At 40.5% G+C, this 13038-nt stretch overlaps 2 protein-coding genes across 2 annotated transcripts; both read right to left on the bottom strand.

Moving 5' to 3' along the window:
* Positions 1-285: 285 nt before the first annotated feature.
* Positions 286-5490, bottom strand: LOC108705784 (60S ribosomal protein L35a-like). Its single transcript, XM_041564112.1, has 4 exons — positions 5438-5490; positions 2974-3126; positions 878-1022; positions 286-309 (listed from the first exon to the last, which is right to left on the bottom strand). Exons 1-4 carry the CDS (start codon positions 5488-5490, stop codon positions 286-288), a joined length of 375 nt encoding a protein of 124 aa, XP_041420046.1.
* On the bottom strand, positions 987-12666 carry LOC121393062 (uncharacterized protein C2orf72 homolog). The gene is given in 8 exon segments (XM_041564748.1): positions 987-1022; positions 2047-2048; positions 2974-3126; positions 8407-8566; positions 8645-8694; positions 8696-8729; positions 9836-10314; positions 11673-12666. Coding segments are annotated over 5 exon segments (882 nt in total). The 5' UTR covers positions 11912-12666; the 3' UTR covers positions 987-1022; positions 2047-2048; positions 2974-3126; positions 8407-8486.
* Between the last annotated feature and the right edge of the window lie 372 nt (positions 12667-13038).

Below are 13038 nucleotides of genomic sequence, written 5' to 3'. Positions count from 1 at the left end.
TTCAAAGTTATCGTTGATTTTAAAATTATGTTTGAAAATGGCTTAGGGTTACATTTTAATTCATATACAATCAGCTTAGGCTAAAGGGTAAGGAAATGTAAAGGGAGATTTCCTTTGAGTGTCTTGCTTGCTATGCTATCCAGTTGGATGCTTTGTATGCAAGTCTCTATACACCCATTTTGTATACAGCATGTTGGCACCTTAGAAATATTTCATAGAGAAGTCTAAAAAAAAAACTACAAATAGAACAGATCCAGAATGTTTCTATTTATTTTTTCTTAACATTTAGATCCTTGATGGGTAAAGCATCTGAAAAGAAAAAAAATAGACTGGTTAGAAATTTAATTTAAAAAAAAAAGCATAGTAAAACTTAACACATTTTCAGTATGCATAAATATTACTTCATTCCTAAGACTGTTTACACAATTGTTATTGAACCTTTAAGATGCCAGCAAAGGTCTACAGATCAGGTACAAAAGTACCATGAGCTGGAGAATCTACATTTCTGGGTTTTTGTGCCTACAAGTGGCAAGACTAAATCAAAGGCATCAGATAAAATATAAAAGCAACAAGTTGTGAAAGTTTCCAGCATTTGTAAAGTTACTAGACTTGCTTGTAAGGTGCAGTGCCATCTAGCATGAACATGCATACAGTCTTACAGAGGAAAGACTAAATGATTTTCCTTTGTACACCGTCATATCAGGGTCGGGGAAGGTGGTAGCATGACAAAATTCGAATAAACACACAGCACTGAAAAATGTGCAAAATGTTTTCACTGTGGGGAGTAACATATTCATAGGCATTCATGTGCTTTTGAGAAATAAGTTTAAGAAATAACTCTTCCTTTCATTTTCCACCAATAAAAGCAATCGCTTACCACACGGATTCTGTGCCCAATGGCTTTAGCTGGGAGGTTAGAGCGGAACTTAGCACGGACCATGCCACTGTTTCCATGAGCTCGGGTCACCTTTCCCCAGATCACACGAGTTCGGTTGGGCTTTCCACCAGGAGTCACTGTGTTACTAAAAAGAAAAAATAGTAATTACACCCTAAAGCTCCAGCAGCAGTACAGATACACAGGTTTGCCTCATTTTAGGAAACATGCAAGAAGCAATGTTCAAAAAGAAAACAATTTTTCGGCTAAGTTTAATATTTTACAGCTATTTTTGTTGCTAAAATACAGATTTTGCACATACCCTACATTGTGTCACATTAACGGAAGAATAGTGCAGTTAGTTTAGTTGCTCATAGTATATGTAAATAAGTAACATTTTGATTAGAGCCACTTTGCAAGCCTTAGGGGGTAACAGTAAAGCTTCTGAACAGTACAATATCATAACAGGAGAACAGAATACTTCAATGTCACTGTCATGCCATCAGGACCTTGCACCATATATAAAGCACAAGTCTGTATTAAATACTTAAGTATTTAGTAAATCCATTGAACTTAAGCTTTAACACTGACTTGCAGTGTTATACGCCAGCCTCTTTTGAAATGTTCTTGCATTGTTGTACTGCCTAACTTAACATGTAGTGGATCACTTATTTCTGAAATTTAAATTAAAATCATCATGCCATACAGTGAAGTCTTATGGAGAATTTGAGCAGACTCTGGCCCATAAAAATCCTTTGGAGGGCCACATCTAGCCTGACTCCAGTTTGACAGCCCTGATCTACATCACACGTCAATTAAAATGGTCACTTTCATGTATCAAGAAGTAGAGTAGCATTCTTCTAATGGATTTCTATGCTCCCTGGCAGTAGGGGAAAACTACAGTCACCCAAGACTGCAGTTTCACACAGCTGATGTTTTAAAGGAGCTATTCACTTTCCAAAAACTTTTTTTCAGTTCAGTTTTCAGACTGTTCAGAAATAAAGACAAGCCCCCCTATAAGATATATTGGATCTAACTGTCAATTATTTTCTGACACCCAACTGCTGCAAGAAGACAGAATCAAGAGAAACAGATGCTAAGAGAGGGATAGTGAAGATAAACTTGATTATTTCAGAAACAGTACAGAATATTTAATTGATTATATTTTAAACTTCTTATTTCAGTACGACGAAGCTTATATTACATTTCCATGATAGTTCCCCTTTAATGAAACTCGGATTCTGCTCAGTAGGACCCAAAATACAAAATGTACCAACTAAATGTGTCAATTTAGAACAGTTACAGAGTCGGTGACCCCCCAACCGGGCCCTGCTTTCCAAAGGTCAAGGTAAAAAAAAAAAAAAAAAAATACTCAACACTTCAATTTTATAAAAACGGTCATAAATAGAAAATAGCTGAAAAAAGTCTATTTCTGGAGAACTGTCTGAAACCAATTGAGCTGGAAAAAAGGTGTTGGAAGGTGGACAACCCTTTGAAATTGTTTTAAATTGCTATTACCTTATGGGCTGAGCTATTTGTTAGAGGCAAAAATACCATAAAATAAACACGCTTTCTATAAATGCTCAGTGAAAATAACAGTTTAGGTTCTCCTGCAAAATGTCTGCCAGCAACAAATTCTGATAAGAATTTATACACCACTTGTGCACCAAAACTTAATCCATGTACAAAAGTAAAATTTTTGGTCAAAATATATTCACCTTGTGAAAAGCTATTTTGCTTTAAAAGCCACTTTAAAAAGGTGGCCTATTTACTCAGTGAGCAAAAAACGACCATCCCTAAACTAACAATGGTAAGAATAAAGACCGACAAAACCAAAAAATACTGATAAAACCAGCCTCATTTTAGATTTTCTATTCTTCTACAGACTTGTCAGTTGACCATAAAAAAAAGTCAATCAATGCCACACTAAAATGAATTTGAAAGTTAACTGCCTCTGATGCTAAAACATCAGTGATCAAATACTTCAGTTAGAATCACAACCTCAAACAAAACAAACCACTGATGCTCTGTGTAAATGATCCCACTGAAGAATAGTAAATATTCCAAGTGCAGGATTCCCAAAAGTGCAAGATACTCACTTTTTTGCTTTGTACACGTAGGCACATCTTTTTCCAAAATAGAATTCGGTTTCATCTCGAGCATAGACTCCTTCAATTTTAAGAAGAGCCGTGTGCTCCCTCTGATTTCGAAGGCCCCGCTTGTAGCCAGCAAAAGTGGCTTTGCACCATAATCTGAAATTGCACAAAATTCCAAAATGTTTTAAACAAAAGAAAGGTTAAACAGGGTTGACAAAATGAAAACTTTAAAACATTTCATTTAAAGTGTGCCAATAAATGGTTTGATTGTAAGTGGTCTAAGTACATATGCAAACTTTAAATGCAATATATATTTTTTCCCTTCATGTGGTTACTGGACCTTTTAAAGTGCAGAATACCATTTGTGTGTGCACTAAACAGGATAAAATCTGAAACAAGAACTTAACGTGTGCTTAAAGGGCAGCAGAAACTGCCAATATACTTAAAGGTATTTAGGTAACATTAAAAAACCTTATGCTGGGTCTAACCAAGTGTTAGAAGCTGGAAGAAATGTACAGAAAATAAAAGTACAGGTATAGGATCCCTTAACCGGAAATCCGATATCCAGAAAGCTCCAAATTACGGAATGGCTGTCTCCCATAGACTCCATTTTATCCAAATCTTTAAAAATGATTTCCTTTTTCTCTGTAATAATAAAACAGTAGCTTGTACTTCATCCCAACTAAGATATAATTAATCCTTATTGGAAGCAGAACCAGCCTATTGGGTTTATTTAATGTTTACATGAATTTCTAGTAGACTTAAGGCATGAAGAACCAAATTACGGAAAGATCCGTTATCCGGAAAACCCCAGGTCCCGAGCATTCTGGATAACAGGTCCCATACTTGTATAACCAAACGTTGCTGCATTCTTCAGGACAGTGACAACTAAACTATGGCAGCAGAAAGCTACAGTGTAAGTAAGACAAAAGACAGGCTATGAAGACAAATTATTATTCAGTACATTCTTCTTGCCAATATTTGCATGTACCAATCCATGATATTTAGCATGGCATTAATGATACAGTCAGGGGCAGATTCATTAATAGGCTTAAGCTATAGCCTAGGGGCCCATCTAGCTTTTTCAATTATTACATTTTTTAAGGAAAAAATATTTTTATTTGCGCTGCTGTGCCCAGGTATGGTTGAGATGGGTGCACAGTACCTGCTAGGAGAAGATTAGACATTTAGACAAAGCTGAACACGGAGCTTGGACACACGCTATGCACATGTGTATCTTGTATTCCTGCCTAATCTTCTCCTAGCAGGTACCGACTGTGTACCCGTCCTAACCAGACCCAGGCCCAGCAGTGCAAATAAAATAAATACAAAAGAAAAGAAAATACAAATATTAAAAAAAAGCAGCTAGATCATAGGCCCCTTGTGTCTCCAAGTACACCTGTGACTCTGACCCAGAACATTTATAGACAGTGAGTGAGTCAATCCCTGACTGAGCATTAAAGGAATTGTTCAGTATAAAAATAAATAGATAAGGAGTAAAAAGATAGGCTGTGCAAAATAAAAAATGTTTCTAATATAGTTAGTTAGACAAAAATGTAATGTATAAAGGCTGGAGTGACTGGATGTCTAACATAATAGAACAAAAGACAACTTCCTGCTTTTCAGCTCCTTAAAGTCCGTGAGTGACTTTAAGGGGGCCACATGGGACATAACTGTTCAGTGAGTTTGCAATTTGATCCTCAGCTTTCAGCTAAGATTCAAAAACAACAGTTATGACCCATGTGCCCCCCCCCCTTTAAGTCACCGATTGGTTACTGCCTGGTAACCAATCAGTGGAAACCAAGAGAGCTGAAAAGCAGGAAGTAGTATTCTTGCTATTATGTTACAGTCATTCCATTCTTCATAGATTACATTTTTGGCTACCTAACTATATTGAAAACATCTTTTATTTTGCACTGCTTGTTTACCCAGTTTTTATTTTTATATTGAACAATTACTTTAAACCACCCCTGCCAGCACTAAAAAGTGGCTTTAAAGGGTCAACTCCATGTTTCCACTTCCAGACAGACCAGGATAGCCAAGATAATTTAATTTGGGAGTGGGAATAACCTATAAGGGAAGTCTGTGGAACCAGGGGCCTCAAATCACTAATGCGACACTGGATACATTTGTATTCTTGTGGTAATAGATCAGTTACACTATTATGTTGACATGTAAATTTAAGCTCAATGGAATAATTAGTGCTACCGAGTGCCACATATGTTATTAACCTTATACAGTATTACTTCACCACACCCAATAACAGTTAGTGCATTTCACTAATATTTAACAAATCATTGTATTTTTTGCCATTTATCATTAAAAACATTATTTTTAAAAAAATATTTTGCTTTATTTTCCCCTATATTTGTCAAGAAGAAGAAGATTAGAGTCAACTGTAAACTGTTACATTTTGATACATAATTTGCAAATATTTCTCAGCAGTAGCTGAACAATTCCTGCTTACCTTTTGTAAGTTATAGACGGACCTATTCTGTGCAACATTTCCATTGAACTCATTATTTCCTTTGTATGGCTTTGAATTAGTAGCCTAACCTCTTTTCAGACTGCAACTAAAAAAAATCTTTCTTGTTATTGCTCTGTAACAGTCTTTAGAAATCCTTCACATTGGTATTGTACTTGAAGCTGCTATTGAGAAGTGCAAGCAGCCAATATATCAGTATTGTTAACAAATGTCTGAAAATATCTCTTTTGTAGGCTAACTTTTTAATCACTCTGCTTCGGCTGATAAAATTTTGCTAGCTTAAAAATGTAGCAGCAGTAATACAATTACTCTGGTATGGTCAGATAATAAACGGTAAGACAGCGTAAGCAGTGCCGTAACTAGAGGGGGGTGGGCCCTGGTGCGTGACGCGCAGCCGGGCCCCGCCCCCCCTCCGTACATGACAGATTTCACTGGCGTGCGGGCTGCCGGGGGCCCTGAGGGGGTGCGGGCCCTGGTCCGCTCGCACCCCCTGCTCCCCCGGTAGTTCCGCCACTGAGCGTAAAGCTATGGGGTAGGCATTTTGCCACCTGCTCACAGGAGAAAAAATTGTGCAAACCACAGTAAACATTTTACTCCACTTTAACAGCAATTTTGTTTTAGATGTTAAACGGACAGTATACCCCCTTCTTCAACGCGAGTTAAAAAAAATAAGGCTTATGCTGCACATCATTTTTGCCTATAATTAATAAGGAAAAACATATTTGGTTTTTATTAAGCTCCTCAATGGTCAGCTCCTCAATGCCTGGTTCTTATGAGGTAAATAATAACATTACTAGTACAGGTATGGGACCTGGGGTTTTCCCGATAACGGATCTTCCTGTAATTCAGATCTTCATACCTTAAGTCTACTAGAGAATCATGTAAACATTAAATAAACCCAATAGGCTGGTTTTCCTTCCAATAAGGATTAATTATATCTTAGTTTGGATCAAGTACAAGGTACTGTTTTATTATTACAGAGAAAAAGGAAATCGTTTTTAAACATTTGGATTATTTGATTATAATGGAGTCTATGGGAGGTGGGCATTCCGTAATTTGGAGCTTTCTGGATAAGGGGTTTCCGTATAACGGATCCCATACCTGTACTGAGATAATCACCTTGCTTAATGGATTTATGGTTATCTGCAAGCCAAAGCAGACGCAACAGAAAGGTATATGGTTGTTTATACTGAGCATATTATGAAACAACTTAATATAGGGAAGGTATAGGTGTGAACAATGCAATGCTCAATTACATCTTTATAAATAAATGTAAAGTTTTTTCTTTATAGGGCGGAATGCTTTTTCAGCAAAAGTTCCATTAATCTTTTTCATTTGGAAAGTGGTAAATATAGGTGTATACTACAACTACAGTCAGGTGCTCCTCTTATCAGTGATCAGCACGCAATGCACAGGTTTATTGACATCAGCTGCACCTCATATTATGTAATGGGGACAGACAGAGTTCTTACTCATGTTCGCTCGTCACTTGTGGGTTTGCCTGCCTAAATGGGTATCAATACTGATATTAACTGGCCTCAGCAATGTTTACACCTCACAGTCAGACAGTAAAATCATTCATTGTTCACACCTGTAATCCCCCCTGCATTGTTGATGCCTGTAACACTTATGTTCACAACTCAGACCCAGACTGAAAGTGCTCCCACACTTTTAGAGGGATCCTGATAGGGTTTGTTCTGGGATTATGTTAGCATTTGGAAATTATTGTTAGGGGGCCCCCAAGGTGTTTAATTATGTGCTGGGGGGGCATAAGGGTATGTTTTAATATAACAACATTTCTATATATGAGTGATGAGCAATATTGCTGCAGTGATCACCAACCATTTGGTTTTTTGGTGTGCTACCACCATTAATGTGGACATGGTCTTGTGGTAACATGGTTGTGGTGTAAAGTGGGTGTGGCTTGAAAAGGGGAGTGGACAACACTGGCTTCCATCATCAGCCCTCCACCACGTAGGCTATAAAAATTCTGGCCCTCGTTACCGCAGAAGTTATACAGCACTGGACTAGTAGAAGACATACTATAACTAATGATCATGAGGTTTGTAATAAAATATCAACATAATAACACTTCCTGTTTCAGGATAGTTTATTTTGTTGCGATGATAGATTTTGTGCCTAGTCATGTAGTAACTGTCTTAGACAGAATGTTATTTAACCAACAAATACCACAAACGTTTCACAGAGAAAAACAAGTGCACTGGGTGTACCGCTATTTGCCCTGGGCAACTCATTTTGGCTCATATGTGCGATAGAAGGAACATAATTCCGATGACACGGAGAGAACTGCTATATTGTAAATGCAAGAACAGTGCAATAGTCACTTAACCCTCAAAGTGACAGAGGTAGTAAAATTGATGTTGCCATTATAAATGCACAAGTGTGCCAGTGCTATGAATTTTAAAGTTCCAGTTCCCTGGCACTTTAAAGGTTAAAACAGCTTTTGATTCAAGTTACTAGGCTCATGGCACAAGGGGTGTGTTGGCAACCACTGTGAATAGGTGTAAAAATTATTACTCCACTGCTTCCCAGAGCACAGCAGCAGTCAAAACATTCTGTGCCATAGACTTAAGTTTCAATCTCCTTTTCAATGGAAAGTTTTCCTTCGCTAATTTGTAAACTGACTAAAGACAGGCCTTCCCCATATACATGGTAAAATCGCCTCAGTTTAACCGCATTTTTTCTTCTTTTTGACCGATTAGAAATTAGAGAAAAACACAGAAAATTGTGTACTCTACCACTGCCGTAACAGGTGATGGCATCCTGTACCTGTTCTAATCCAGGCTCCACAAAGCCTTTGCCCTCTAAAATGAGAGTATTATGTAGTCACTAATTACACACAGAACAAGCATGGCCGTCTCTTCTTTCAAAAAACTATCAACGTTAGTGAATATTTTACAATGAACTATGACCATCACAGACGCACTAACAGTTAGTAGGTGTCACGGCTCACTGGCCTTGCATGAAGGACACTGTATGCTTCAGGAAGAGCAGGACATCTTCTTAGCTACTAAGCATCCGTTGATTTCTCAGTACATTCACCATTTGGATATTTGATGACATTTAGGGCTGTGCCGTCCTCAAGGTGGCCTATATTTAAATACACATGGTTAATAAATTTGATTTGTGTAAATAACAGTATTTCCCCCCCAGCCAGGATTGTTTTACCTTTCTCCACAAAATTCCTTTTTGTTCTGCGCCTTCTCCATGGAAAACACAAACTTTGTCTGCGGCCTTTGACTTTTATTTACCTCTGGAAAGGAAAAAATGCTATTTAATTGCTAAATATTGAATACTCATCACAAGACTGGACAGCTGAACTTTAGGGGGCCAGGCACATAGATACTTCTATTGCTGCTTCCCTGCCATGGGTAACAAAATCCTCATATATCACCCCACTTTCACAACAATCACAGTTGCAATCACAGGCGCACTCACTTGTTACAGTTATTGCTTGAAAGAACAAAATGACATTTCCAAGTGACAATGACTTGCCAAGTAAGTACACAGGCGCTTTCAGCCACCAGCCATAGATGTGAATGATGATCAATTGTAAGCCTTTATCTTTTAGGGTGGTGGCAGACATGGCTACTGGGGGGAGAATAGTCACCCAGCGACAAATCCCCTCTTCTTCAGGCAACTAATCTCCCCTAAATGCCTTGCAGCTGGCTAGAATGTAAATTTTCTATTTATGATTACCCAATGGCACATACTACTAGAATAGTTTATGAAAATGGTTGTTTACATGAAGCAGGGTTTTACATATGAGCTGTTTTGTGCAATATCTTTTTATAGAGACCTACATTGTTTGGGGGTATAGTTTTCCTTTAAAAGAAAAGGGAACAGGGCCATAAATAGGCAGCAGATCCTGTGGGTGCATGGGGGGGTCAAGAAGTATAGGGGGCCCCATGAGGCCCTTATTAATGAGCAATTTCGACATATATTTGTAAAAAAGCACAGCCTCTGGATAGGTTGGGCCCTAAAATGAATTTGCTGCTGGGCAATGTAACAGCTAGTAACTCCAGTGAAAGGGAACATATAGACAGGTGGGTGGTGCAGTTAGCAGCCTGAGTTCCTATTCACACATCTTGTGGTTGTGGCCCAATACTATGGCCAGTGAGGTGCCTGTACATGGACAGAGGTGCACTAGACAGTTGTGTGGAAAGGAAGAGGCCTGACTTGAATAGTAACTGGCACATATGTGACCTTCCTTGTACAAGAGTAAACTAGAATTTTGACATTCCGGCTTAATCCTGCCCGTGAGCCATTGAGTGGTGGGGAACTACAGTCCAGTGTGACTGCAGGGAAAGAACAGAAGTTGTACACACAGACATCTATGGTGTGACGGTTCGGGTGTACCTGCCGCAGCCAGCGCCTCACTCGCTACGTTCTGAACATCCTTGCGGGTCTCGTCCTGTCCTTGGAGGAATACGGCCGCTCGAACCTCCCACCAGCGCGAACCCCGACTGCCCGGGGGGAACACGGACTGCAGCAGGGACAGGAGAGATGCCACATTCTCGGCAAGAGAGTCCTGAGAGGAATCCCCGGCAAAGCCATCGGAGTTGTCCTGACCGGAACCATCACACAGAGACTCTCCGTTAGTAGCGGCGCTCCCACACGTCACTATAACCCCAATCACAGCCGCTCCCTCACGTGTCCTCTCCCTCAAGTCCTTAAGGATCTCTCGGAGATGTCGTCTTGAATCCCGCGGCCGAAGAGACTCCGCCCGGCATAGAAAGAACACCAAGGGGAAGCGCAGAGCCCGGTCCGGCTTCAACTGACGTCTCTCTGATTCCCTTGTCACCGGACTCTCAACCGGCTGCTCTCGGCTGTCCGACACTGGCAGGGCCGCCATCAGGGGGGGACAGGGGGGACAAGCGTACCGGGCCCGGGCATGAAGGGGGGCCCGGCAGCGCTGCATTTTTTTGAAGATCCGGGCCCCCCTTACGAGCGCCCGAGCCGTACGTCTTGCCTCTTCAGTGCCGAATGCGGAAGTGCCGAAAAGCCGAAGCCGATGCGACGAAAAGACCCGAAGTCACGGAAAAAGCCGAAGTCCCGAAGTCCCGAAGCGCCGAAAAGACCCGAAGTCACGAAAACAGCCGAAGCCGAAGTCCTGAAGCAGCGCAAAGACCCGAAGTCACGAAAACAGCCGAAGCCGAAGTCCTGAAGCGGTGAAAAGACCCGAAGTCACGAAAGGAGGCGAAGTTGAAGTACTGAAGCCATGAGTTCAATTCTACTGAACACCAGTTTGTGTTTTTTTTTTTTTAATCCCCTGGCCACCAATGTATTATTTTAATATTCTATAGGCCCCTGCCACCAATCTTTTTTTTAAAACTTTTGTTTTTGGGGCCCCAATTTTTTTTTTAACTCGTAAGGGGCCCCTTGCCACCATTGTTTTTTTTTGGGTTTTTTTTTTTAAAAAAAAAATTAATTTTCTTTTTGGTGGCCCCAAATTTTTTTAACTTGTAAGGGGGCCCCTGCCACCAGTTTTTTTTTTTTTTCAAAAAAAAATTATTTTTTTTTTAAATTTTTTTTGGGGCCCCAATTTGTTTTTAACTTGTAAGGGGGCCCCTGCCACCATTTTTTTTTTTTTCAAAAAAATTTTTTTTCTCCAAATTTTTTTTTTGGGGCCCCAATTTGTTTTTAACTTATAAGGGGGCCCCTGCTGCCAATGTTTTTTTTTTTTTCAAAAAAAAATTACTTTTTTTTCAAATTTTTTTTTGGGGCCCCAATTTGTTTTTAACTTATAAGGGGGCCCCTGCCGCCAATGTTTTTTTTTTTTTTTCAAAAAAAATTAATTTTTTTTCACATTTTTTTTTGGGGCCCCAATTTGTTTTTAACTTAGAAGGGGGCCCCTGCCACCAATGTTTGTTTATTTTTTAGTTTTTTTTACATTTTTTTTTGTTGGGGCCCCAAGTTTTTTTTAACAGGGGGCCCCTGCCACCAATGTTTTTAAAAAAAAAAAATTTTAATTTTTTTTTTTTGGGGGCCCCAATTTTTTTTATAAGGGGGCCCTGACCATCAATAGCTTTTTACAACTTGTGTGGGGGGGGGTTACTTTTTTAGCGCTGATGTCTGTGTGGTCTTTTAACTGCGATGTGGGCGGGATATGGGGCGGAGCTTGGTCGTCAGTGTGGGCGGGGCCCAGGGGGCCCCAAAAATTTTGTTGTACGGGGCCCCGTGATTTCTAATGGCGGCCCTGGACACTGGCTCCTGGGGGCCCTTACATTCCGCTAGTGAACTCTGAGGGACCTTTGCGTTTGGCTTCCCAACTCCTTCCTGTTTCTCCCCAGGGAACACAGCGTCCAAGAAGCTCTCCAAAAGGTCCCTGCTCTGCGCCCTGTCCCACAGCTCTCCTATGAGCAGCACGTTCTGTGCGCCGCCGAAATCCTCCAGCACCTGCCTGAACCGGCTCTCCGTGCTGTCCCGGGCCATTCCTCGACCGATCAGCTCAACAGTGACCTCAACATCTCCACAGACTCAGCCCTTACTGTCCGACAGACGCATACACCAATCCTACAAGCACATCCCCGGCCTTCTGCCATGAACATTCCATTGGCTATCCCGCTAACGCCTTCCTCAGGTGCCCCGCCCCGACACCAGGAAAATCCCGCCCCCCGCTCCTCAAAATCAAATCAGAGCTGCGCTTGGAACTCCAGTTGTTCAGGTGTCCATTTCCGGTAGTGGTGCGGGTTACTGGTGAATAGGATGCGCCTCTCATAAGCGAGCCATGTTGAGGGGCATCACGAGACAGCCATGAGCAGAGACGCGGAACATGTTTATTCAGTGAGCTTGCGTTTTGACCTTGGCCGACTAGTTTTGAAATGTCCTCTTAAAACTGTGTGCAGAGGGCGGGGCTAAGTGTTCACTTTTTCTTGTACGAGGATCAAAACACGTGATGTGATAGCAGTAGCTTCATGATTCAGAAAACTGCCCTAAAGTAGAAATAAGTACAAGGGAACACCTGACCTCACAAATAACTTGGTTTCCTCACCTCCCAACTGTCCCATTTTTAACAGGATTGTCCCAATTTTGGCAGCTCAACCCACAATCCCTGGTTGTTACTGAAATGTCCCTACTTTCTATATTATCTCCTGCTTTGAATCTGCCAGAAAAAGATCCAAATGTTTCTAACTTCATTGGCTTTTGGCAGAGAGCTCAGAATACCTGGCAGCTGCACTTTGATACTTTTGTAACAATTTAAGATAAAGCAAAGAAACAATTGGTTTGTTCACCTTCCACACCTCTTTTTTCAGTTCAGTTGTTTTTAGATTGTTCCCTAGAAACAAAGACTTTTTTCAATTACTTTCCATTATTTATTTTTTACTGTTTTTCCAAAATCTAAGTTTAAAGTTGAATGTCCCTGTCTCTGGTGTAGAGAGTAGATCAGTAATTCAGGTGCAGACTCAGAATTGATACAATAGTTGCTAATACTCCAGAGAAGCTGTCTGTAATGAAACCCAGAGATTCTGCTCAGCAGGGACTAAGATAAGAAATGTGTCAACTAAATGTATCAATTTAGAACAGTTTCCAGGGTCGGCGACCCCCCCTCCAGAGCTGCT

This window comes from Xenopus laevis, chromosome 5S (genome assembly GCF_017654675.1).
Source record: "Xenopus laevis strain J_2021 chromosome 5S, Xenopus_laevis_v10.1, whole genome shotgun sequence".
NCBI lineage: Eukaryota > Metazoa > Chordata > Amphibia > Anura > Pipidae > Xenopus > Xenopus laevis.
The sequence above is the reverse complement of the archived record's forward strand: the minus strand, read 5'-3'. Positions and strand labels throughout refer to the sequence as shown.

Excerpts from the sequence above, each read along its gene's own strand:
- LOC108705784 (XM_041564112.1), bottom strand. The coding sequence starts at position 5,490 with ATGAGTTCAATGGAAATGTTGCACAGAATAGGTCCGTCTATAACTTAC. Across the intron at positions 3,127-5,437 it reads CCGTCTATAACTTACAAAAG|ATTATGGTGCAAAGCCACTT; the intron begins GTAAGCAGGAAT and ends GTGCAATTTCAG. Across the intron at positions 1,023-2,973 it reads TACGTGTACAAAGCAAAAAA|TAACACAGTGACTCCTGGTG; the intron begins GTGAGTATCTTG and ends TTTTCTTTTTAG.